The sequence below is a fragment of the Salvelinus sp. IW2-2015 genome, unplaced genomic scaffold (assembly GCF_002910315.2).
Source record: "Salvelinus sp. IW2-2015 unplaced genomic scaffold, ASM291031v2 Un_scaffold16299, whole genome shotgun sequence".
Classification (NCBI taxonomy): domain Eukaryota; kingdom Metazoa; phylum Chordata; class Actinopteri; order Salmoniformes; family Salmonidae; genus Salvelinus; species Salvelinus sp. IW2-2015.
Window position 1 is genome coordinate 433744 of NW_019957528.1, and position 27458 is coordinate 461201.

Consider the following 27458-nt stretch of genomic DNA (forward strand, 5'->3'; position numbering starts at 1 on the left):
AAGCATCAGATAGGTAATTATTGAAATATGTTTGAGACTTCATCTGAGAATTGTGTGAGCCTGACATTCCCCATGTTTATGTCAAAATACAGATTTCATTGCTGGCTACAAAAGTATTTTATTGAAGTACATGTTCTATAAATGAACTGCATGACATTCACCATCTCTCCTGGCAACTTCTCAACCTCTTACAGCAATAAAGCAGCAGTCACAAAAACCAGAAACTACTAGTGACAAAACTAAAACAGAACAAAAAGGGCTGTTCTGTGAAGGGAGTAGTACACAGTGTTGTACCAGATCATCAGTTTCTTGGCAATTTCTCACATGGAATAGCCTTCATTTCTCAGAACAAGAATAGACTGATGAGTTTCAGAAGAAAGTTCTTTGTTTCTGGCCATTTTGAGCCAGAAACTAGCCTCAACTAGTCTAAGGCCAGTTTTATTGCATCTTTATTCAGAACAACAGTTTTCAGCTGTGCTGACATAATTGCAAAAGGGTTTTCTAATGATTAATTAGCCTTTTAAAATTATAAACTTGAATTAGCTAACACAAAGTGCCATTGGAACACAGGAGTGATAGTTACTGATAATGGGGCTCTGTACGCCTATGTAGATATTACATAAAACATTTTTTAAAGCCGTTTCCAGCTACAATAGTCATTTACAACATTAACAATGTCTACACTGTATTCCTGATCAATGATTTTAATGGACAAAATATGTTTTTGAAAGAAAAGCACAAGGACATTTCTAAGTGACTCCAAACTTTTGAACGGTAGAAACGAACAGAGAACATCCTATTGTCCACAAACCTGTGTGCTTCAGATACAGCATAGATGTATACATTTAATCACAGTCGAGTATAAAGTTATGATACATTTTCTACTATTTACACAACAGTACAAATATGCATGACAAAAACCATGACATGGATTGACACATACTAATGAATGTTGACATTTAATTGAATCAAATAGTTAATTGACCATGAACATAGAGAGTAGAGGAGCATAGCACTGAGTAACAGTTATTGGATAACAGCTGAAGTGATGACCAGCTATATGACATTGGTCTCTCTGCCCGGGCTGTTAGAGTAAGGAAACAAGTAAGCAGGATGAGACAAAGGCAGAAGATGTAGTACACAACCCCAACTATAGAAGACAATGTGGGTTGGAATTTCACATTGATTGGAGTAACCGTTTGTCTCTGCAAGTTGCTTTAGATCAAAATGTAATTTAGCAGATGCTTTTATCAACTATAGAGGACCCTGGGTTTGGATGCTAGGAGCTGTGTGGAAGCAGAACAGAGGGATGATTGTCCTGTTTTATAAACAGGAAACACCTCAGATACCTGTACTTTCAGGAGGTGGAAGAAATGTATCATTCATGCAGTCTAAGTGAGACTATAAACATATAGGCAAACAGTTATTCACACAATGATTTCCGTTTAGAATAAATGTCTCTAAGTGTTTCATAAAAGGTACAGCATTCTACCAATCAAATGCCTAGTATAAAGAACAACATTCTACCCTGTGCTTCCAATGATCTCTGATAATTCATATTAGAGTGAATTGCTCCACATGCATCATATACTGTGGTACATACAAAACAAACAGATATAGTGCTGCTTGTTCTAGGCACAGTGCATCCATATTACTTGATATCCAATGTTGTGCTACTAGTGCTTTTACAACTACAGTTTACCAACTGTATATGAGATTATCGCAAATATATCAATTGTAAATGGTTTGGATGAATCTAAATAAAAACTGTTAATCTGCAAGCTTGTGCAAATGTCCAGTGTAAGAGAGTGAAATGGAGAGGGAGAGTGATGGGGATGGATGGAGAGGTAAGAGGTGAGGATCTTGGTCTTCAGGATTCTTTTGGACAGGCTGAGAACTCAATGTATTCTCCATTCTGAAACACACAAGGGGAATACGGTTAAGAGGTACATTTCAAGCAGTGCTGTTCAATACAAAGAGCAGCAGTGATAACATCAAATGAAGGCTTTTTGTGCAATCTCTGCTACTAATCAACAATGCATCTCAGAGTAAACATCTAACCAGGCGGTCATCATACCAGACAACACAGCTTAGAGGCCATCACAGGAACAAATCACAAAAGCCAGGCAGACTACAACTGCAAAGTTTTGTGTCACTGTCTAATCAAACTCAACCAGGCAGCCTTTTTGAAAACACCTGTTCAAGCCAGGCTACAACGAGTGATACTCATGTAGGTCATACTCAGATGCAACACATCACCATACGATGAGAGGAGACACAGGTACGACCACCACGGACAGGAGAATCCATAGAGCTAGCTGTGGCCATTCTAGACTTACCTCAGCATTATCTTTAAACAGAGGCTGAAAGTAAGCAAAAAAACATGTAATTGGACCACATGGCAAAGTTGAAACTACGTCCCTATTCTGTAGCCTACATGGTTTTACAAACCTGTATGTCAAATCTAATTCATAGGCTACCTCTTGGATGCTTCATGCCACACCATTCATTCACAAGCATGGATCATAGTAATGTTTTAGTAAATATATTGCTAATCTGATAAACATCTATAAAAACTCAGTCAAATCTGTTAATACAAGGATGAGATGAGACTCATTCTCATGTTGAAAAGTAAAATGACCGAAGATGGATTACCTCATTACTTTCATCTGACTGATGAGGAAAAACAGTGGTGACTAGGAGGTTTTTAATAAATAGGAAATTGTAACAAGTTGAAGATAGAAAAAAAGCGGATAATACAGCTGAACTGGTTTAGGTTCATCAGACAATATAAACTGACAAATTCACTTCGTTTGATTTCAGTGAGCTCAAGTCGGGGAGCTAAGCTCTCTTAATTGAGGCAGAGATGAACGCTGTTRGAGGAGCACAGAGGAGAACCGTAAAGCTAGATCATAGTCCATCTCTTACCTGGGCGTGGTACTGGCTGACCTGGTGTAAGAAGTCAATCACAACTTCATTCCCCACAGCCTTAGCCTAAGAGAGAAAACCTAATGATCCATCTTACATAACTAGTCTGGTTTACTTTTACCCTACACATCCTTTACTATCCATGTTACAAAACTAGTCTGGTTTACTTTTACAGTACACATCCTTTACTATCCATGTTTGTAAGTTGGAGAGAGGCTCCCAGTCCCAAACACTCACCACCTCCATCGGCGTCTGCCCGTCGTAGCCTGGTGTGTCCAGGTCTCCCCCGGCCAAGTGCCACATCTCCAGGCCCTCAATGTCAGCACTGGCTGCCAGACTGCGACACAGTACCAGATAATTCATTGGGAGGGTTKACATTCAAGAGGTTTCATGATAAAGGGACTAAACAAGCAATCAGATATCTACAGTAATAACATCAGGTTTTATAGCATAATCTTAGAATAAACACGCTATTTGATTCTGAATAGGACTGTGTGTGCTTGTTTGCTTCCAGAGAAAGGCCTTGCTCCAGTAACAGACAAAATATTCACTTTTTAAAAAGAGATATCAGTTAAACGGAGCAATTCAGGGTTCTGTGGTGGTGGTGATGTTTGGATGCTGCAGAGGTCTGAAGCTATGTGGTCAGGGAGCATTCCGAGTGTTTATGGCAAGACAACTAGGACAACTGGTCGTACCTGCACAAACTATGCAGGATCAGTCTTGGGCAATGCATGTGAGAGAAAGCGCTGTGTGTTTCTCACCTGCACAGCTCTGAGCCGGCATCCTCCAACTCATCCCTGGAGAAATGAGCTCCAGTCTTTCTCAGCAGCTTCACCACCTCTTTGTGTCTGGATGGACAGACAGATGGACAGACACACACGCATAGATATGACCGACCCTTTTCMAATACAGATGCTATAYACAGTGTACTAGAATCAAGAAAAAGATGAAAGGTAGAAAGAAAATCAACATCACACAGTGTGAGTCAGAGTCAACTGAATCCATAAGGTGGAACAGTACTGATCCATTGTTTGAGGTCTGATTTATTAGGACTGCAATGTGCATTAGTCATATTTCTANGGAATTGGAGATTCCTTCATTTAAAAAGTCCAAAATCACATTACACAATTTTACAAACAGTATCATCCTCACTCATTCATCTTATACAACAATTAGATGTAAACCTCATATCTGAGGCTATTATATAAACAGCGTTATGGTAATGTGGCCGCACCATCTCCCATGAGCCTCACCAAAATGTAACAAACGGACCAGTTCGTAGCTGGATTCTTCACCGATCTTTTATACCTTCTCCGGAACATAAATGTTGTTCGGACCTCAAGTTCTGTGAGGTGGAAGAAATTCCTTTGTTCTCTATGAAACTTCACTCTGTCTCTATACTGTGGCCATGAGGAGATAATCTCTTCGAGGAATTTACGACCTCTCTGACCACAGCAGCCTAGTTATAGAAGACAGGGAGAGGGGGATGGTGTTCGCCGCACCCAAAGAGGGCAACGTCATGACACTAGATAAACTAGTAATATCTTCACCCATGTGTAGTTAACTAGTGATTATGTTAAGATTGATTGTTTTTTATAAGATAAGTTTAATGCTAGCTAGCACCTTACTTTGGCTCCTTGCTGCACTCGCATAACAGGTAGTCAGCCTGCCACGATGTCTCCTCGTGGAGTGCAATGTAATAGGCCATAATCGGTGTCCAAAAATGCCGATTACCGATTGTTATGAACACTTGAAATCAGCCAAAATTAATCGGTTGAGCTCATATATATATAATATAACATTTTGTTAATTAAGCCGCATACAAACAGTCACTTTTGTTTTCTTGAGTAAAGCCGCTCCAAAATGCTGGCGTTTCAGCCTAGCTCAGTGCTTTCTGTGGTGGTGGGGAAAGCCCTTAGAAAATATGGAGAGTTGCGCCATGATTGGCTCAGTATTCTGTCACTCATGGGGACACTGTGTCACTACCAAGTCTAAGGGTAGACCTAGAAAATTCTAGCCCCTTGGGTGCTACCATAGAGTTACATTAGAAGTGCCCATCCAAGAAGGCTCAAGGTCATTGGCCACAGATAAAATGACATCAAATCACATTAAATGTACAGTAGCTTTGATTGGACTGATCATGTCAACATCCTACTTTCAAAATCTTAGCTAGCAGTCATCATTATGAATCAAGTCGACAATCTACTGGCAAATCCTTTTTAATCCTTATGAATAGAAATAATAGATAAAGCTCATCGGCCACTGGACATACATTACACAACAAGTTGGAAATCGCAAATTCAACAATGAGCGGTTTGGAAAGAATCAGTGACAGGGGCTAATGGCAAGCATTGCAAAGCAATCACTAGCCTGCTATTCAGTGGAGTGGCTGTGCTGTTCCAAATCTGGGATTAAGAGGCTCTTTTCCAAGTTTAAAATTATGAACATTCATCATTGGCCATGCTGTCAATGAAGCATAATTTGTGCCGCGCTCAAAACAACTTAAGTCGGAACTGCGAAAACTTTACTTCAGTGAGTTCAAGACAACTGGGAAGTCGGGAATAAACAATCTTCGTAGCCCATGTCCTACTAACATGGTCTATTTTCACCTCATTTTGTCTACTGTTCTGACTTGGTGGTGCACATGTAGCCTATAACCTGTTTGAGAAATGTAATCATTGAATATTGTAAGAGCTTTCATTGTCTGCTTACATGCCCCATTTATTTATCCTATGGTTCTGACTTGGTGTACAAGGAGAACACTGTAAGAACGGCTCATGTTCTGAATTCTGTCGCTGTACATTTCAAAAGTGCTGAACAAATAGTTATTGACCTTGTCCGTCCTAGCTCGCTCATTAATGTCTTAATCGAAATTACGGATTGCCTCTTATCCTCGTCGTCCCCTTATGCCAGTTTGTACATCTCAATTGTCAGCAGAAATCACATTTGTTTAAGCAAGTCGCCCTATCAGCAATGTTTTTTTTAAAGGCAGTAAATTAGGCTGAATGAACTGTTTGGCTGCCAGACAAGGCTCCACTGATAGCCAGGTGTAGTAGTAGTAAGGTGTTGGGACTGCTGTTGAGACTCTGCTGTTGGGATAGCTTTATGTAGGCCCTAACAGTTTGCGGGCACCGGTTGTCACCATTATAGTGCAGTTAATATAATGTTGAATGTTGTGTAGTGGCATTGCTGGCATTAATCCACTTGTTGTTTTTTGCCCCACCAAGATTTACATGCTAAAATCGCCACTGGCTCTCACACACCTGTACAAGTGTACACACTTGTGTATTTCTCCTTGTGGCACCCACAGCATGATATTTAAGACTGAAGCCTTGAATGTCTTACTGTTCCCAAGCGATGAGCACATGGCAATGTCAATGAATGATAATAAATACATGAAAATAACAACTTTGGGTGAAAATAAATACTGGCACTATTTGCAGATTACAACTAGCAGCTAATTATTGTGGTGGCCTCAACTCCATCAGAACACCTCTAGTTTCAACCCCCACCTGAAAGACACAGTAGCAGTTTAGCAGGCCCAGACTCCCTGCCTCAGACACCGTAATGAGCTGCAGTCTAACAGCCTACTGTTTGTACACTATTCCCTCTAAAGACTGCCATGGAAATATAAGGAGGTTGTTAATGGCCAAAGGGGGATTTCAAATGCCCCACTTAATTCTGTGTGAATGATATCATTACTGTGTGATGCACACCCCCCTCCCTGGGCAGATAGAARCCATCAGTTAGAATGGGCTACTGGGGGCTTGAATCATAAGGGATGGGTGAACATCAACTGTAGAGCAAAGCTTTTAAGTACATATCATACTCCATTTCCCCAACACCCATCCCTCTAATCCTCAATGCACCTCAGCCACCCCCCCAAAATGTAAAGCTCTCGTYTTGGCCCACATGTTAGCTCAAACCTACCTGAAGCGCACAGCATTGCGCAGGGGTGTGTCCCCATAGCGATCTTTGGCGTAGACAGTGGCGCCCTGGCTCAGTAGATACTGCACCACTTTKAGGTGGCCCTCACAGGAAGCGATGTGCAGAGGGGTACGTCCATCATAATCCCCCAGACTTAGGTTACTGCCCTGATGACAAGAAACACATCTCATACTGTATAGTTAAATAAAGGTTAAATAATAAATCAATATTACGCTGCCATCGTTATACTGTGTATTTTAAAACCATGTATTGAGGTATCAAACCCATGTAGTGAATGTTGTGCTACACATTGACCTGGTGCACACCTTTCTGAATGGTGACAGTCATCTCGAATTGATACTGGGTGGTTCGAGCCCTGAATGCTGATTGGCTGACAGCCGTGGTATATCAGACCGTATACAACGTGTATGACAAAACATTTATTTTTACTGCTCTAATTAAGTAGGTAACCAGTTTATAATAGCAATATGGCACCTCGGGGTTTTGTGATATACGGACGATATACCATGGCTAAGGGCTGTGTCCAGGCACTCCACGTTGAGTCATGCATAAGAACAGCCCTTAGCCGTGGTATATTAGCCATATACCACACCCCCTCGGGCCTTATTACTTAAATATATCCCTTATAAAATAAGCTAATTTCCCAAATAAGTATGTTATATAACATTTAATTGCCTGGAAACACAAGGCAATCATTCTCATGTCAAAAGTTCACTGCAAAGGAAGCCATATCAAAATCAATCTTTACATCTAACACAGTATGACTACTGAGTTACTGTCTGCCATTTGATGAAACTCGGCAGGTATCTTTGGTATGTACTGCACTGACCGGTTCAACCAACTGTAGCGTGGGACTGAGGGAGTAATACAAGCACACACATTTCTCTTTCACCCTGTTCACTGATGATATTCTGGGTCAATTTGACCCAATACACTAAATACATAAATAGTTGATACTTACACCAAAGTCATAAATCAAATAACATTTTAAGCTCATTTTTAGTCAAACTTCAGATCACTGTCCTTTGGCCTCTGAACATCACAAGGAAAACATACTTATATCCTTGAGATAGTCATGGTTAGACCTTTACTGCATAAAATACCATTTGTCTCTAGCACAAAGGTCAAGGTCAAAGGTCAACTTGCAGGTCAAGTACAGATTTTTTTTTGTTTTACAAGTAAATTAACCCTACCTAGAGAACTAGATGAGGGGTCATTGTGAAAAAATGAAATTAAATAGTATTTCAGTGTTGTTAAACTCACTACTGGGTAAATTGACCTTCAACATAAGGGGTCTCGTAAAAGAAAATCAAATGTGCTGTATTCTTTTCACCAAGCAGGCTAGGTGAACACAGTCTTCAGAGTGGAACAGGAATAGATAGAACTGGTATTTAACATTGGATTTTGAGAGTAATTTGGGCTACTAGGCATCTATCTGCATTCTGCATTGAGCCAGTGAATGTAGCAGAACCAGTCAGGTCATCATAACATATGTGACGTTCATGGTACAGTGCAAAGTCTGTGGTATCAGTATGGAAACGTGTCTTAGAACACACAAACATATGGTTTGAACTCTGTCCTACAGTCCTGTAATCATGTCGTTAGAACAGGTGTTTTCTTCTCCCCCTCCTGATAGTATGTGAGGTCAGTTGTTGCAGTGATTCTTTTTACTAACAGACATGTTGTATTTACGTATATGTTCCTCACCATCTCCTTTATGGCATCCAAGGCCTCCACGTCTCCCAACATAGAAGCGGCACAAGCTAAGGTGGGGGTCAGAGCATCCCGGACAGCTTCTAGCTCCTGGAAACGTCAGCAGAAAAACCATCAGCTGTCATGCCAATACAAAGACTGACAATCAGTAGAGAAATGCTTTATGTAACGTGTTGTAAGTGACGCCGATAAAAATACACCATAAAAATTGGATTTAACATTTTGGAAAAAACCCTACCGCTGGGCATTGCAATGACTTGAGAAAGTAGTTTTTGTTGTAGTTCATTGGGAGCTCTGTCCTATCAGATAAGCCAGAGCCCAATGAAAACATGTTAGGTGGAAAGTAACCCAGCAGACTCAATGGTGGTGACAGTGTGTGTGATGTGGCTGGCTGTGCGGTGGCCTCACCTCCTTACAGCTGATGCTCAGGGACTTGGCGATGACCTGGATGAAGCGACTGTCGCTCAGAGTGAGCTTGGCCCCCTGCAGGTCAGCGATCATCTCTCCCCGCAGATTCTGACTCAGCATCTGGACAGGTACAACAGAGACAACAAAGGACAGATAACACACAAACACAGTCAACACAGTCAACACAGACAAGCATGATCAAGGAATACACCATCATGTCACTGACCTTTATCCGCATGTGAATCATCTCTGCCATTATTTTCTTCTTAAAATAGGACTAACACAGRTGTCASTCTAAAGTTCAGSCTAATRTTGACATWKRMWWSMWWWKSWWKYSWATAMGGGGCCTACAAAGTGTAGTGAGGTAATGAGTGTGTTTTGACTGGTACTCCTACCTTTTTTTTGGCCTCTATGCTGAGGTCCGTCCTGGCCAGCACGTAGGACAGCTTGCACAGGGCAGCCTCAGGAGTCATGTCACAGCCTGCCACCAGTCCTGCGTCACTCAAGGCCTGAGGGGATCAGGAAGACATGTTAACACACATCCATCCACATCATGTGCACTCTCCCACTCCCACTGAACAGTGTTCTGGGGTACCTTTCCGGTGGCGTACGATGTGGTGACAGAACCCCTCAGACACTGGGTGCAGTTGACCATGATCACGCCCCTCTCTGTGGCATTACGGAACTCCTCAAGCAGGTCAGCACGGTTGTCAGGGGCGTTTCCACTACCATATGTCTCCAGGACAATGCCCTCCATGGGCGCCTGTAAGAAGGACTTCACCTGCACACACACACAGACACAGACACAGACAGCGAGATGAGCGGCCATCTCAGTCTGGCTTGTGGACAAAGAAGGAGTGTATGAAGCTAGGATCGGGTTTAACAACCTGCCCAGACCCCCCTTCAACCCATCTGGTGCATATGTCCCCCAGGGTGATTCACTGGGTCTAGGATCTCTCTTTTAAAACACCAGCTCTGGCATCTGGAGAGGAGATGGCTCAAATGGCCAGGCAGGGGGAATCATTAACTTCAAGGTGTTCAGAGACAGCATCATTTCACTTGGCAATGGTCCTTAGACCTAACTTGTGGAGGGAGGGAATCATAGATCTTCCATTGGATTTCGGAACAAGCGGCTAGCTAGCCAAAAATGTGTGCAACACAGAACCCCAAATAAACCCCATGCTGGCAGAGACCATGGAAGGCAGAGGAGACACTGATGCATAATCAAAGAAGCAGATAATAACAAATTTAAAAAAGCATCATGGCCAGTGTCGGCAGAGGGACCAGATTGAGACCGTAAAGCCATCCTCCCCTCAATCTGTAGCGAGGGAGGCGTATCTAAGTGTTTAAGTGTCTGTGCCAAGCCCCTCGTCTTTAGCGGGTAATTGGACATGCCCCATAACCCGGTCTCMTTTTTCAYTGGACTAAAYGCCGCTGGCAGCCCCAAAGCAGCTCCCGGCTGTATGCAGACCACTTGGAACGCCCACACGATGCTGGYTCGTCAGAAAACACAGTAGGACCTGCATGAGAGGATTCACCACAACAGAGCTACAATGAAGACTTTTAGATAAATATGGCCCCAAATGGCTGTTCTGATTTAGYCYTTCTACAATAGGGTATTACTTTCMCTATTGCCGTATAKCAGAAGTAGGAAGASWGTTGTGATTTAATGATGTGGTTGAATAGGCAACAGAATCAGGGCAGAGCCACTATCCACCCCTTCTCACCCCCACCCTGGGAAGCCTCTTACAGTCACAGCAGTGATGCCTGGGAAGAGTCTCAGCAGACCCACGTTACGGTTCATCTGAGTGCTCACTCTGAACCGCAAGGTTGTGTTTGCTCTCCACACCGTGTCCCAGTTAACTGCAGGGGAGAGGGAAAGAGTTCAGTGAAAACATCAATCCATCGGCCACGTCAAAGATATTAACACATAACAGGACAGACCCAGTATTACACCACTTGATTACTTTTAATATCCACTTCAGCATTGGCCAGAGGAGCCAGGTTAGGAGAATTGAAGGCATTGAAACTCCCAGAATCCACCTTGGTCACACGATTGCCCCGGTACAGCTTGTTGTGGAAATACAGACAAACCTAGAGACGCAGATGGAGAATGAATGAAACCGCCTAAGACATCATTATTAAGCATATACACTGAACCAAAATATAAAATGCAACATGTAAAGTGTTGGTCCCATGTTTCATGAGCTGAAATAAAAGATCCCAGAAATGTTCCATATACACAAAAAGCTTATTTCTCTCCAATTTTGTGCACAAATTTGTTTACATCCCTGTTAGTGAGCATTTCTTCTTTGACAAGATATTCTATCCACCTGACATGTGTGGCATATCAGGAAGCTGATTAAACAGCATGATCATTACACAGGTGCACCTTGTGCTGGGGACACAAGGCCACTAAAATGTGCAGTTTTGTCACAACACAATGCCACAGATGTCTCAAGTTGAGGGAGTGTGCAATTGGCATGCTGACTGCAGGAAAGTCCTACACAGCTGTTCCCAGATAATTGAATGTTCATTTCTCTACTATAAAGGCGCCTTCAATGTCATTTTAGAGAATTTGGCAGTACGTTCAACCGGCCTCACAACCGCAGACCACGTGTATGGCGTTGTGTGGGCGAGCGGTTTGCTGATGTCAACGTTGTGAACAGAGTGCTCCATTGTGGAGGTGGGGTTATGGTATGGGCAGCTATGGACAACGAATACAATAGCATTTTATCAAAGTCAATTTTAACGCAGAGATACCTTGACAAGAGCCTGAGGCCCATTGTCCTGCCATTCAGCTTCTCGTCCCCTCTAACCCTGGTCTGGGAATGCCGCAGGCACTTCATGTTTTTGATTTGACCTGCGGCACTCCAGGAAAACAGGGGTGTCTACCCCTGTACTACTGTTATAATATATATACTGATGTGACACAACAAAGGTGTCGAAAGTGTTCCACAGGGATGCTGGTCCATGTTGACTCCAATGCTTAACCACAATTGTGTCAAGTTGGCTGGATGTCCTTCAGGTAGGGGACCATTATTGATACACACATGGAAACTGTTGAGCGTAAAAAAATAATAATACAGCAGCATTGCAGTTCTTGACACAAAGTGTGTGCCTGCTACTACTACCATACCCTGTTCAAAGGTACTTAAATGTGTTGTCTTCCCCATTCACCCTGTGAATGGCACACATACACAATCGATGTCTCAATTGTCTCCAGGCTTAAATCCTTCTTTAACCTGTCTCCTTACCTTCATCTACACTGATTGACATCAATAAGAGATCATAACTTTCACATGGATTCACCTGGTCAGTCTGTCATGGAAAAAGCGTCTTCTTAATGTTTTGTACGCTCCCTTCAACAGTCACAGCCATTTTGTGCTATTGATTTAACATAGCATATGACAACCAATTGATAAAACACAATTACAATCACATTTTCCTCATATCTTCATTTAAAATGTATCATTCCATCTTTATCGATAGTAGCACATTGTCTAGATACAGCATTATATAAAAGCCCCAGAGATTGTGTACATTTACTCTCTTAAAGATAAACATGCTTTGACAACTCTGAAGTCTCATCTGCAGTTTCAGGTCCTGTACTGCGACACTCACACCTTCATGCTTTACTGAACAGTCTTGTTAGACAAGTGGTTTAAGGCTTTTGGTGCCTATTTGCTGCAAACAAAGTTCATCCTCACACCTTTATCAATCAGGAGGGACATAACCAGTCGTATCAACTAATACCGAAGCAGGCTAAAAAGCTAGACAAATGTCAACAGCATGGACAATAGTATGAACACACATTCATTTGAGAGAGAAATGTGATATACAGTGGGAGAACAAGTATTTGATAACCTGCAAAATTGGCAGTGTTCCTACTTACAAAGCATGTAGAGGTCTGTCATTTTTATCATAGGTACACTTCAACTGTGAGAGACGAATCTAAAACAAAAATCCAGAAAATCACATTGTATGATTTTTAAGTAATTAATTTACATTTTATTGCATGACATAAGTATTTGATCACCTACCAACCAGTAAGAATTCCGGCTCTCACAGAACTGTTAGTTTTTCTTTAAGAAGCCCTCCTGTTCTCCACTCATTACCTGTATAACTGCACCTGTTTGAACTCGTTACCTGTATAAAAGACACCTGTCACACACTCAATCAAAACAGACTCCAACCTCTCCACAATGGCCAAGACCAGAGAGCTGTGTAAGAACATCAGGATAAAATTGTAGACCTGCACAAGGCTGGGATGGGCTCACAGGACAATAGGCAAGCAGCTTGGTGAGAAGGCAACAACTGTTGGCGCAATATTAGAAAATGGAAGAAGTTCAAGATGACGGTCAATCACCCTCGGTCTGGGCTCCATGCAAGATCTCACCTTGTGGGCATCAATGATCATGAGAAAGGTGAGGGATCAGCCCAGAACTACATGGCAGACCTGTCAATGACCTGAAGAGAGCTGGGACCACAGTCTCAAAGAAAACCATTAGTAACACACTACGCCGTCATGGATTAAAATCCTGCAGCGCACGCAAGGTCCCCCTGCTCCAGCCAGCGCATGTCCAGGCCCGTCTGAAGTTTGCCAATGACCATCTGGATGATCCAGAAGAGGAATGTGAGAAGGTCATGTGGTCTGATGAGACAAAAATAGAGCTTTTTGGTCTAAACTCCACTCGCCATGTTTGGAGGAAGAAGAAGGATGAGTAAACCCCAAGAACACTATCCCAACCGTGAAGCATGGAGGTGGAAACATCATTCTTTGGGGATGCTTTTCTGCAAAGGGGACAGGTCGACTGCACCGTATTGAGGGGAGGATGGATGGGGCCATGTATCGTGAGATCTTGGCCAACAACCTCCTTCCCCAGTAAGAGCATTGAAGATGGGTCGTGGCTGGGTCTTCCAGCATGACAACGACCCGAAACACACAGCCAGGGCAACTAAGGAGTGGCTCCGTAAGAAGCATCAAGGTCCTGGAGTGGCCTAGCCAGTCTCCAGACCTGAACCCAATAGAAAATCTCTGGAGGGAGCTGAAAGTCTGTATTGCCCAGCGACAGCCCCGAAACCTGAAGGATCTGGAGATGGTCTGTATGGAAGATGGGGCCAAAATCCCTGCTGCAGTGTGTGCAAACTTGGTCATGAACTACAGGAAACGTATGATCTCTGTAATTGAAAACAAAGGCTTCTGTACCAAATATTAAGTTCTGCTTTTGCATGTATCAAACACTTATGTCAAGCAATAAAATGCAAATTAATTACTTAAAAATCATACAAAGTGATTTTCTGGATTTTTGTTTTAGATTACGTCTCTCACAGTTGAAGTGTACCTATGATAAAAAATTACAGACCTCTACATGCTTTGTAAGTAGGAAAACATGCAAAATCGGCAGTGTATCAAAATCTTTTTCTCCCCACTGTAGTTTTCTCATCTAAAAATGTGCAACTTGGAATAGGTGATATTGGCCTAGATGATTAAAACATTGCATTCAAAAACAAGTGCAGGTGACATGCAGTCAGGTGTGTGCGAGTGCTGCACCAAGAAGTGTCCCTCCCTCCTCTACTCACCTCACAGAATGACAAACTGACCAGCGATCAGCAGCGCCCCCAACAGGTTGTCTCTCCATCATTCCTCATCTCATAGATCGGCACCTGCAAGAGGTCATACATACATCAACATTTCACCCTTCTGTTATCTTAACTATATGAAGCAGTTTAGCTGTAAGGATGGCAGGTGTACCTGGGAGCCGGTGAGGATGACAGGCTTCCCCAGATGCTYACACATGAAGGACAGAGCAGATGCTGTGTAGGCCATGGTGTCCGTGCCGTGGAGAATGACAAAACCGTCATACTTCTCATAGTGTTTCTGGAACCAAGACACAAAGAGAACAGGATCAGACTTTAATCAAAGGTTCCAAGGTCAAAATGTGTAGCCTACATCTTGCCACAGGCTACTTGAAATAAGTACTGTATTTAATACAAAAGCTGTACATTACATTTWCATAAAAGGAAAGGGACAACGGATTTTTACTTCAGTGAATGACGTGAAATTGGTGTGTTATTGCATTATAATGCCTCTGCTTATGTAAATGGTAAAAGTCAGGGTTATGGTTAATGTTAGGGTGAAGTGCAAGATAAATAAAATGACCACACCAAGTACCTCAATGTCCTTCCCAATTGTAGCCCAGTCATCTGTGGTCATATTGCAAGAGTCCAGCAAGGGGCTGTACTCTAAAACAGTGTACACTATCCTCTTATTTTGTTTACACAGCCTGGGAAAAGACAAGTTGAGTCAATCATCCTATAATAACCAAATCAACAGAAAACACACCCAAAGAAGCTCTGTGCATCAACAGAGCAGACAGTTTACATAGACACACAAACAATCCAGGTTAAGCAACAAAAAAAAAAATATATATATATATACATTTTTAAAAAAGGTAATCACTTTAGGGGTGTAGAGACACCTCTCTTTTTTTGTCTTGGTTGTTCTGTTTACTTTACAAACTCATTAAGACATGGAGCCGGTTCTGTTTACATGAGGAAAAGGCTGAAGATAAAGGAAAAGAGTGAAACAAGCCTAGCCTACTTTATGAAGCGAGACAAAGTCTATTTGGTTGGGCCTTCTGTTTCAGTAGCAGGGTGCCCAAACCAGTTCCTAAGCGCTGGGTGTGAATTACGGACATGATGAGGGTGGGGGCGACTCCCTGGGAAGTCTATGATGCTGTATGAGGAGTTACTAATTTGCGGGCGTTCTGAGGGGTAAGGGGTGCCTTTTGGGAGTATGGAGGGGGGGTTGAAAAGGGGTGTGTTCGAGAGCGAGACCCCATGTTCTAATTAGACGGGGGCAACTCATCCTGGCCTCCCATGCATATTAATATGTCCTCTAGATGGAGGTAACGTTGGCGTCCCGTATTCTCCTGCTTGAGCTCTATTAAGAGATTGTGCCTGGGCTAAGCAGCTGTGCAAAGATTTTCCTCTTAATCTCCCTTTTTAAGACACGGGACAGGACACTGGAGGGTGCAAACCATTGAACCCCCCTTATTGGGGGTTCAATAGAACAACAGGGGAAATAGCAAGCTTACCCATCATCGCCTAACCAAAGACCCCCACCTAATTAGCCCTGGCTCCAGACACAATCCTCAAACATATGTTGTTGATAATATTAAAGTGATAGTGCCGCTGGAAACAATATTCAAATCACCAATTATTAATTTATCTCCTGGTATAGCCGACGGTGTGGCAGGGAAACGGGTATTAGCATATCGAGGGTTGGGTAGGATGCTGCCCTGTGGCCTGGCCTGCTGATGAGGAACAGAGTGGTGAGAGGGGCAAATGGGAGGTTGGGGTGAAGGCTTCCCACAGGGAATCTCACTACTGCTTTTCACTCAGCTGTTAAACAAATCAACAAACCAACTTCCTACTCCAACACAATGTAAAAAATGTAATCAATGTTAGGATATATTGACATTAGCTTTGTCAATGTTATTTCAAGTCCACTGCACATGCTCACTGCAAAGCATAATATATAAAATAAATAACTCAGGCATTAGGGACAATTAATAGCAATGTTTGGTGACAGCTAGTATGTGTTAATCAACATTAACTTGAAGCCACAAAAAGGAACATAATGATGGTAATAATGAAAAGTAACCTTACAGAAGCAAGGAGGAAAGAGGATGATTGAATCAACTACTGAAATTACACTGAAAACCTAAAGAGACTGATACATTTGTCTGTGGGATGGAATCTGAATCCATACGTCCTATGAATCTCCTGTGAGACTGTTGAAGCGATGAGGAGTAGAAGGCTATGGACATGGCAGTCCTCCAAACAAATATTACCATGATCCAAGCAGGCACAGTGCCACCATCCCCCCTTCACGCAAACAGCTTTAAAATAGCACGCTTGTGTAGTTCTCTTATCTGTCCCCTATAACCCAGCCCCACCCTGCCCCCTCCAGTCTCTATATCTGTGGGTCTGAACTGCTCTGAGTGGGTTTTAGGTGGAGGGACTGAGCCCTGTGCTGGTTCTCTGTGTAGAGATTAGCAAGCAGGCAGGCAGGGGCGCCCCAAATGCCCGTGGCATCGCAGGCCCAGAAAGGAGAGGAGGTTGCTGGGAGGGATTTGACCCAGGGTGCATTGGCCTGGGCTCAGGCAACCTCCATTTGGAGGAGCGATAGCCAGCAACCCTCGGATCCGACCTGCCAGGACCATATTCAGCAGAGGGCCCTCTCGCTGCTCCTGAACACACGCACTGAGAGCCAGACTACAGGAATCAAACACGCTCAACATAGAATAGACTCGCTCTCTGCCAGCGTGGCACCAGCAACTCCTCTCAGGCCTATTCTCTCTCTCTGTTAGCAGCAACACTCCTGGGGTTGCTACTGTAACATTACAGAAACGTTATGAGAACTTGACTGTTCTGCACTGGTTTTAGCTAGACATGAACCAATGGGAGTAGCTCCCTCCAGTGGGAGCGAGGTGAGGTACCTGAAGAGAGGAAATAAGGGTAGAATGTCAGGCAGGAGTGAACACCGCTACTGAAATGCTGCAGCACAACTCCCTGCAGGTTTGTGCTCCAATGATCACTCCCTGACAGGTCCACACAGACAACAGCAGCAAACTGTTCCTGCCAGGCACTGTTTGACACCAGGCGGGACGGATACAGAGGATTCAAACCACACAGCGTAGCGCAGGCACACAGTATGCTACCAGTATTTCAGGACCTTTTTGATAGTTCATCAGCGAGGTGTGTCGGCATCCTGTCAAAACAACAGACAGTTTTAGAGTGAAATGTTCCCAGGCATGCAGGGAATAGAACGTGTGTATGATATCCCCTAACAAGCATTGTATATCCTGTAGGCCTACTGCTATGGAGGCATCATAGTGAACAGATTTTGGGGGAAGATGTCAACCTTTATCTTGCCTTGTAGGTTGAAAAAGCCCTGAAATAAAAGCTGTCAATGGTTATAAAACAGGAAGCAGAGCTTCAGTCTTGTGGGATGCAACGGTACCGTGGGCCCACGGTACGGTAGGTATCACGCATTGTGGGCCACGCTAATGGTACGGTCTCGCTATCTTTATATTTAAGAAAAAAATTAAAACACATCACCCTTAAAACAATGAACTCTTTATTTTGCCTATAGACAAATCAAACTTTCCATCCAGAAAAATGGCAGCATGACTGACTAGTTTCTGTCTCTACTGTATGAAATCAAGGGAAGAAAAACATTACAATTAAAAGTGCTTCTTCGCTTTGACAACCTGTAGGTCTTCATCTCCCAATCCAGTACATAGTGAACCGTCACAGTGAGGTAGCTTCCAGTACATAGTGAACCGTCACAGTGAGTTAGCTTTGAGTTGCTCTGGAGGTCCAACTATCAGTGGAGAGCTAGATTGGGTGTCTGTGTCAATTCCTTTTCAATTTCTCTCCGTGATGTTTCATAGAGTTTGGGAATTCGTTTTCTGCTGAAATGTGTGCGGGAGGGGACCTTGTAACGCAGTAATTATTATTTATTTTTTTCATCAGGTGATGAAATCCCGAGTCAGTAACCACTGAATAGGGCTGCAAATCTACAGCTATGAATACTCCCACTGCTATCGTTTTTTCTTTGTTTTTCTGAATTTTTCACAAATTGTTGTTGGAAGGCAGCAGCGAGAGATTGTTGTTTTGGCTAACGAGTGGACTCTCCTTGCTCCAGCTCCACCTGCAAGGGATACGGCCGGGTGATGGCCACGTAAATGACACACGTTAGAAGTGTTTCCACTCGAGTAGCCGACAGTGGCAAAGCAACGCTTGCAGACTGTACTTTGTTTGTTTATGGTCTTCTTACCCTCGTCATCGTATTGACCACTGAATCCAAAATGTTCCCGCACAGCGGATTTGAAAGCCTCTTTAAATGTGCATCTCTCTGTCTCGCTAGCGCTTGCCATTGTCACGTTGGAGATGAGATATTTGTTTTTAGTTCCCCCCCTCTTCATGGGGCCCCTTTAGAGAGGTTTCCTACTGAGAAGTCATTGCAAATCGTCCATTAGTTGTTTAACAGGGAGGGGGTTGCGGTCACTACATTTTGAGACGTTGCTGTGGAATAAAGTTTGTCAGCCCTCAGGAGCCCCCTAATGGCCACAAACTGCGCGTCTGGTTCTCTGGATCTGAATATACAACGTGCGTGTAGTCTGCAGCGCAATAAGAACATTTTGGAAATTATAGGAAGATGACAGGCATACCGTAATTCTGCTGTTCACGTGTGCATATTGAACCGTACGGTGCGTACTGAACGGTTCGATAACACACTGTGTACCGTTGCATCCCTACAATACACACTCATCTCCTGTGTAAAGAAATGGTAAGGGCGTGAAAATGTATGTATCGGTAGAACCGGTAGGTTGAGGTCCCCTTCGCATATTTCTATAAGACCAGTTAAAGACTAACTACTATTACTCTACTCTAATTCTATCATCATCTGTATCAAACTCCAAGCTCTCCATCTGAAGTTTGTCAGTCAAATAGCACAAGGTTGCGTTTTCTACAGTGATGATGTGTTACATGGATAGTAATCTTTTCACAGTTTGAATGATTGTACGAAGACTGTACAATAAAGTAAACCATGTCAACATTTAACTCTAGCCTATATATTAATAACAGCAAAGACAAAGTTAAAAAACCCAGAATAAACAGAAATAGAAGGCTGCAGAGGAGCCCGGGAGAAGTGGAGTGTATGGGTGACTTACGGCAGGACAAGGGTGTTCTCCGGTGGGCCACTGGTGCTGTAGTAGTCGTACATACGGGTCTGCAGGGCATACTGCTCATCATGGAGGATGGGAAGCTTTCGCAGGGCCTTCACAAACGCATTAGGCTCTGGGGATAGCACTGTGGATGAGAGAGAGACAGAGAGAAAGAATGTGTTGCCATTAGTGTACAGAGCAACATAACTAATCAGAGTACAGGAAGGGTGAGCCCAATAATAGCCTACATAGATCTGAGTGTGGTGTTACTTTTGAAAAGAGGGTGGCAGTACCCAACATTTTGGAGCATTCAGATAGGAATATGCTATGTAGAACACACACTCTCTGACATGTAGAATAAGGTTTCACGTCAGCTCTATTCGTGGCATTTCTATCTACAACGTTCAATAACGTTTGGCTACGAAAGCGTTTGGCTATCGAATGTAGCCCAGGTTTACTATTCCCAGTAAATCATGCCTTGTATTATACTCAACCCTAGAAGCCAATGTAAGAATCACATCAATATGAAAAGCAGGCTCATCAAAAAGAAAGGAGGACCAAGGCACTCTTCATATAATTAATTAAATTGCCTTTATTAGTATGGCATGTTCAATAGAAAGTTTTTTAAAAACCAACACGTTTCAGCTGCATGGCCTTCGTCAGGGAGTACAAAAAAAGAGAATACAATGTCCTCTTTTGAAAGGCTTTTCCAATTAGCCCTAATTAGAAGAGGGAGTGGTTACCAAATCCACAAAAAAAAAAAAAATGTAAATCAACAAAAATCTTGAAAATCCCCCAGGCAGACCAGTCATTAGTGGTAATGAAAGTCTGACAGAACCCATCTCTAAGTACATTGATTACTTTATTAAGCCTTTTCTGATGTCACTTCCAGCCCATCTTCAAGATACCACAGATGTGTTAAAACAAAATTAAGGAATTGAACAATATAGGTACAGCTTCCTTTTTAGTCACCATGGATGTGGAGTCTCTATACACCACCATTGAGCATCAACAAGGTTTGGCAGCAATGCACCATTTTTTGAGTACCCGGCCTGAAACTGAGATGCCTCCTACAGAATTCATTGTCTCACTGACTGAATGGACTCTTAATCATAACATCTTTATCTTCCAGGAACGTATTTTTAAACAGGTCAAAGGATGTGCCATGGGAGCTTGCTACAGCCCTTCCTACGCTGGTTTGTACTTGGGTAAATGGGAAAATGACTTCATTTTGGATCCTTCTAATAACCATTTCTTTGACCGGATTATATGGTGGGGACGCTATATTGATGATGTTTGCCTGTTTTGGTCCGGCTCAGAAGATGAACTTATTTCCTTCCACCAATACCTTAACAGCATTAACCCTAACGTCAAACTAACTATGGAATACAGCAAGGATAACATTCATTTTTTGGACCTCGACATTAGTAAAAATGACAAAGGTTGTTTGCACACATCAATCTTTAGGAAGCCTACAGATGGGAATACCATTCTGAGGGCAGACAGCTTTCACCCCAAAAGGCTAAAAGAGAATATTCCATATGGCCAATTCCAAAGAGTCCGCAGAATATGCGATCAGGAAACAGACTACAGTGTCAAATCTGCTGAATTGGAGAATCGCTTTTTGAATCGGGGCTACAGCGTTCAGGTCCTGAAAGATACAGGTATAAGGGCTGGATTACTTGACAGAGAGAACTTGTTACGAAGAGGAGTGCCTCATGATACATCAGAGAGATTGTATTTTGTTACAAAATACAGCACTGAAGCAGAGAACATTAAAAGAATCATTAAAAATAATTGGGGAATCATCCAAAGTGATACGCTACTACGTCAAGTCTTTCCTGAACCACCAGTCAAAAGCTTTAAGAGATGTCCTACCCTAAATGACAAATTAGTCCACAGTTATCTTCCGGGTGACTCTCAAACAACTTGGCTTGACCACAAACCCAAGGGCTCTTTTAAATGTAACCAGTGCAACCATTGCAGAAATATTGCACAGAAAAAGTATTTTGTTGACACAGCTTCCAAAATGGAGTATTACGTCAAGCATTTCATTAACTGCAAAACCACTCATGTCATCTATAGATTGGAATGTCCACAGTGCAAGGTGTTCTACATTGGACGGACAAAGAGACGCCTTCAAGATCGCTTGGCGGAACACAAGTTCGCCATACGGGTAGGCAATGAAGACTACCCCATGGCAAAGCACTACAAGTCCTTACACCATGGCAACCCTGCCTCCCTACAAGTTATGGGTATTGATCATATTCCGGCCTCTATTAGAAAAGGGGACCGTCTTAAACAGTTAAACCAAAGGGAAAGTTTTTGGATTTACAAACTACAGGCCACTAAATACCCTGGTTTAAAGGAAGACATGGATTTCTCACCCTTCCTGTAGGGTTGTGATAGGTCCATTTGCTGTCATCTAGTGGAAATTTTGCTCAATTGCCCTCAGCTATGTTTAGACTGTTGTTCATGTTTTGCTGTGTTCTAGTGTACTATGGAATATATTGCTTTCTTATTCTAGACACTTCTCCCAGTCATATTTAAGGTTAGAACTACCTTTCTAAGTGTTCTGATACTTCTAGCTTGGAGTTGTATTTTTATGATAACATAGCTACAGTATTTCACCTTTTAATGTGTATATTATTGCTTACTAGGTCTGTCCAATTTTGTAACCACTCCCTCTTCTAATTAGGGCTATTTGGAAAAGCTGTTCAAAAGAGGACATTGTATTCTCTTTTTTTGTACTCCCTGACGAAGGCCATGCAGCCGAAACGCGTCGTTTTTTTAAAAACTTTGTTTCTATTGAACATGCCATACTAATAAAGGCATTTTAATTAATTATATGAAGAGTGCCTTGGTCCTCTTTTCTTTTTGATGACCAATTTACCCCTTTTACCAAAGAGCACCTTCTATCTACCAAAATCTACTATAGTGTACCTTAGTAGCGCTTCCCTTCCTCCTCTTTCTACTATGAAAAGCAGGCTGTTTGGAATATAGTTCTAATCATTCATGTATTGGGAAATGTCTTATATAACTCATCATAGGTCAATAGCCTACCAGAATATGCTAATTTAATAAACCAACAACAGAGCCTGGGTCTTCAATGGTGAAATCAGTTACCACTGAGTGCCTATTTCCAGAAATTAGTCCCCAAGTAGCCTGAGTGGGAGAAGGCTGCAGGCTAAGTGTCACACTGGCACATGACTGCTAATGCGTTTCAATGGGAGAGATGAGGCACAGCAGCTGACAGGAGTGAAACCTGAGTCCAAGCCACTGGAATAAACTGCTGACTAAAATTAGGACCTGTGAAAAGCTGACCACCAGCCACTGGTTACAGTAGATGGAAAGATTGCATATAGACAAATATTGGGACTTCCAAACAGAACCTTTGGAATGGTGTGAAAACGGTAGACCTAGAAACTATGGTCATGTTATTTATGGTCTAGTGTTTACTCCAAGTACCATCCACAGTAGTGGATGCTGAATGAAATGAGAAGGGCTGGTTAGCCTAGAGATCTCATTCAGAAGAAATTTGATCCAAAATGCTTGATAGTTAACGTTTCCTTGGCCCACGAAGGAATCTTCATTCTTTCTCCATTTCCCTTTCCAGGAAATAAATTATACAGGAAAGAGGAGCCTTTGGTTTTCCTTCCTTCCGTTTTAGCATCTATCTCTCGCTCGTGCTAAATATGGCTGCTAGAATCYTGACTAGAACCCCAAAAAATGTATCATATTACTCCAGTGCAAGCCTCTCTACACCTTCTTCCTGTTAATGCTAGTGCTGATTTCAAGATGTTACTGCTAAACTACAAAGCACTACATGGACGTTCTCATACTCATCTCTCCGATTTGGCCCTGCCATACATACTTACACATACGCTACGGTCACAAGACACAGTCCTCCTTATTGTCCCTAGACTTTCTAAGCAAACATCTGGAGGCAGGGCTTTCACCTATATAGCTACAGTTTAATGGAATGGTCTGTCTCTCCATGTGAGACGCAGACTTGGTCTCGAACTTAAGTCTTTACTGAAGACTCATCTCTTCAGAAGGTCCTATGATTGAGTGTAGGTGAACGGCAAGGCACTGGAGTGATGAACCGCCCTTGCCGTCTCCCCACTGGGACTCTCTGCCACTATTACGGGGGCTGAGCGTTTCTCTCTCCAAAGACTGGAGTTGAAAAGATGGGCAGATAAAAGTTCCAGTGTTGTATTGGAAATGTAATTATCTTTGTAAGGGTGTGTGGATGAAAGCTCCTGATTCAGCTGATCTTTTCCTCAAATTCATATTCTAAACTGGCAAAGGTTTGTGGTGAACACGATCACTTAGGTCAACTGTGACTGATTGGCCAGTTAAGTACTAAAACAAACAATACTTTTGGTTATCTTGTACCCTTAACAAACATAATATTATGAAGCCGAGTCCTGCTGTTGCCTAATTTTGTACGTCATAGCTAGTTAATCATTAGTTGACCGTTAGGGCAGTACACATCCATCCACAGTGTGTGTGTTCTCAAATCCATCATACAATCTTTACTAACCATGCATGGACAAACATGATCATGATCTTCAAGGTGCAACGAATATATGTTGCAAGAAGTTCACATGACCTTCTACAGCAGGATTCCCCTACTGGCAGCCCAAATGTGTCCGGTTTTATTCCCCCCAACGTTTCCAGAAGAAAAATTATATTTTTTTATGTTTATTGTTGGGCTCCCGAGTGGCGCAGTGGTCTAAGGCATCTCAGTGATAGACCCGTCAGACCCTGGTTAGATTCCAGGCTGTATCGCAACCGGCCGTGATTGGGACTCCCATAGACAAATAAGAATCTGTTCTTAAAGGACTTAAATAAAAGGTTAAATAAAAAAATAAACTGTAAAAACAGGGACACGTGATCATATACAACAACGATTCATGTTAGAAATGACTGTCACATATTATCTCTGTTTGGGCTTCTTGTTTATCAATTTGCAGTTATTTGTAAATATGTTCCACCCTACGACCATCCGCGGCTGAATCTAGTTGATGATCCCTGTTCTACATGTAGATAATTACGTCTAAGTGTTTTATTATTATAATTTACAAAACAAGTGTAGCAGCAGTTTAATTTGACACTCACGAGACGCGACCCCTGAGTGCAGGGGTATTCATAACGTCTCGCAGCGGAAACAGTTTACCGTTTAAGAACCAAACGGCAGGAAACGGAGGGGGACCTACCAGAATTTGACCAATATTAACTTAAATCGTTTCCGTTGCAATAGTTTTTTGTTTGGAGTAAATGGTTTCTGTTGCAAAATGTTTCGTCTGTGTAATGAATACACTGCGACTGTAGCTAGCAAGTTTCCTCCATCAACACGCGTCACGCAGCATCATTCAAATCAAATAAATGTACTTTGTTTGGGCAACAACAAATACATTTTAAAAGTACCGGTCAAAACCTCTTTACCGTTATTATGGTACATCATCCCGATAGTTCCTCCGGTGTTGATGACCAAGACTCGCGCTTCTGCACAGAGGCTCACATCCAGAGACTCAACACTGTTGCTGCTCGATAACCTCCTCCGTCGGCCTGGCTGTGCAACACTGCTCCGGTAAACAGAAGTATGCGATTTGAACACATCAGACTGATCAGGTTGACTCAACCTTGACTGGGACAAAGCTCTAGCGAGAGAGGTCATTTCTGAAGCTGGAGACGGACATGAGGTAGATTTTTTACATTCCGCCATGATTCCTAGACAGCGGGGGAAGTGTGCAAGTCAAACCAAGAGGGATGTTCTTAAAGTGACAGACTGCTACCAATGACAGAGGGTGCTGTGAAGTGCCAAAACGCAATTTACAGAGAAACGTAGCTATATCAGAACTGTAATGTTACTAATCTGCTTGATTGTATTATAAACCTAAGCAAATATAATGATTCACAATGATAATATTGCCCCAAATGTTTTTCCAAGTTAAAACAATGCACATGCAATGCAATGATAAGTGAGACTAACACCATGCCCAAACCAGACCCGCGTCATCGTGCTCAAATTGATTATGTCCACCCAGACCGCGATCACGACACTGAAATATCAAAACAAACTCTGTACCAATTATATTAATTTGGGGACAGGTTGAAAAGCATTAAACATTTATGAGAATTTAGCTAGCTAGCTTGCAGTTACTAGCTAATTTGGCCTGGGATATAAACGTTGCTGTTATTTTACCTGAAATGCACAAGGTCCTCTACGCTGACAATTGATCCACACATAAAACGGTCAACGGAATCGTTTCTAGTCATCTCTCCTCCTTCCAGGCTTTTTCTTCTTTGGACTTTATATGGCAATTGGCATCTAACTTTCATAATAAGTTGTATTACCACTACCGACCGACCTCAGTTCATCTTTCAATCACCCACGTGAGTATAACCAATGTGGAGATGGCATGTGGGTATCTGCTTCTATAAACCAATGAAGAGATGGGAGAGGCAGGACTTGCACTGCGTTCAGCATCACAAATAGAACTGACTTCTATTTTAGCGCTTGGCAACACAGATGGGGTCTATGGGGTATGATAAGGGACATATATAAGCCTAGGCAACTGTACCACCTGACATGACACCAACGCTTTACTAACGTCTGCGTAACTCCTGCGTTACGTGTCTGACTTACATGATTAGTGAGATATTTAACATTTCTTCTTCATTATGGAGAATGACTAGTTCTGAAAACGAACGTTTCTCTGTCTCATAATTTTACCCTATTAGTTCAGGCATGTAATGTGTGAAAATGCTATATGACTCAAAATATTGAGGTAACATGGTTAATTACATAGTCCATGAGTTTGGTGATGTTTGAAGGCAGTTTTAACTGAGTGAAAAACTGGTTGGTATTTTCCCCATTGTAAGTAAGTTAATGGAGTTAGGCTAGGTTGCTAATGGTTTACATGAACGAGAAGGGATTAACATGGCGTCCAAACTTTCTGTACTTTTTTTTCAACCTTTTAGATCCAATTTGTTTTATTTTCTATGAACAAAAGCTCAGTTTACTTTAGGTAATATATGTAAATATGTGATGTCACGATCAAATATGTTAGTGTTAATATTTATACGAAAATAGCTTGTAACAGTTCGCTAGCTTGATGCTAACCAAATTTAGCTTGGAGTTTTTTAGAAATTGACACTGATAGTACCGTGAGTTTATATATATATATATATATATATATATATATATATATATATATATATACATACATACATACATACATACATACATATACAGTTGAAGTCGGAAGTTTACATACACCTTAGCCAAATACATTTAAACTCAGTTTTTCACAATTCCTGACATTTAATCCTAGTAAAAATTCCCTGTCTTAGGTCAGTTAGGATTTTATTTTAAGAATGTGAAATGTCAGAATAATAGTAGAGAGAATGATTTATTACAGATTTTATTTCTTTCATCATTTTCTCTGTGGGTCAGTAGTTTACATACATACACTCAATTAGTATTTGGTAGCATTGCCTTTAAATTGTTTGACTTGGGTCAAACGTTTCGGGTAGCCTTTCACAAGCTTCCCACAATAAGTTGGGTGAATATTGGCCCATTCCTCCTGACAGAGCTGGTGTAACTAAGTCAGGTTTGCAGGCCTCCTTGCTCGGACACGTTTTTTTCAGTTCTGCCCACAAATATTCTGTGGGATTGAGGTCAGGGCTTTGTGATGGCCACTCCAATAC

General features: G+C 42.2%; 1 protein-coding gene across 1 annotated transcript; it reads right to left on the minus strand.

The window, feature by feature from the left end:
* Window positions 1-1398: 1398 nt before the first annotated feature.
* Window positions 1399-25524, minus strand: LOC112080379 (60 kDa lysophospholipase). The gene is given in 19 exon segments (XM_070442531.1): window positions 1399-1915; window positions 2340-2363; window positions 2929-2994; window positions 3166-3265; window positions 3690-3776; window positions 6859-7022; window positions 8584-8679; window positions 8998-9117; window positions 9393-9506; window positions 9593-9778; window positions 10748-10860; window positions 10965-11091; window positions 14594-14634; window positions 14637-14664; window positions 14753-14878; window positions 15173-15284; window positions 17741-17776; window positions 19746-19884; window positions 25191-25524. Coding segments are annotated over 19 exon segments (2004 nt in total). The 5' UTR covers window positions 25471-25524; the 3' UTR covers window positions 1399-1870.
* Window positions 25525-27458: the final 1934 nt, after the last annotated feature.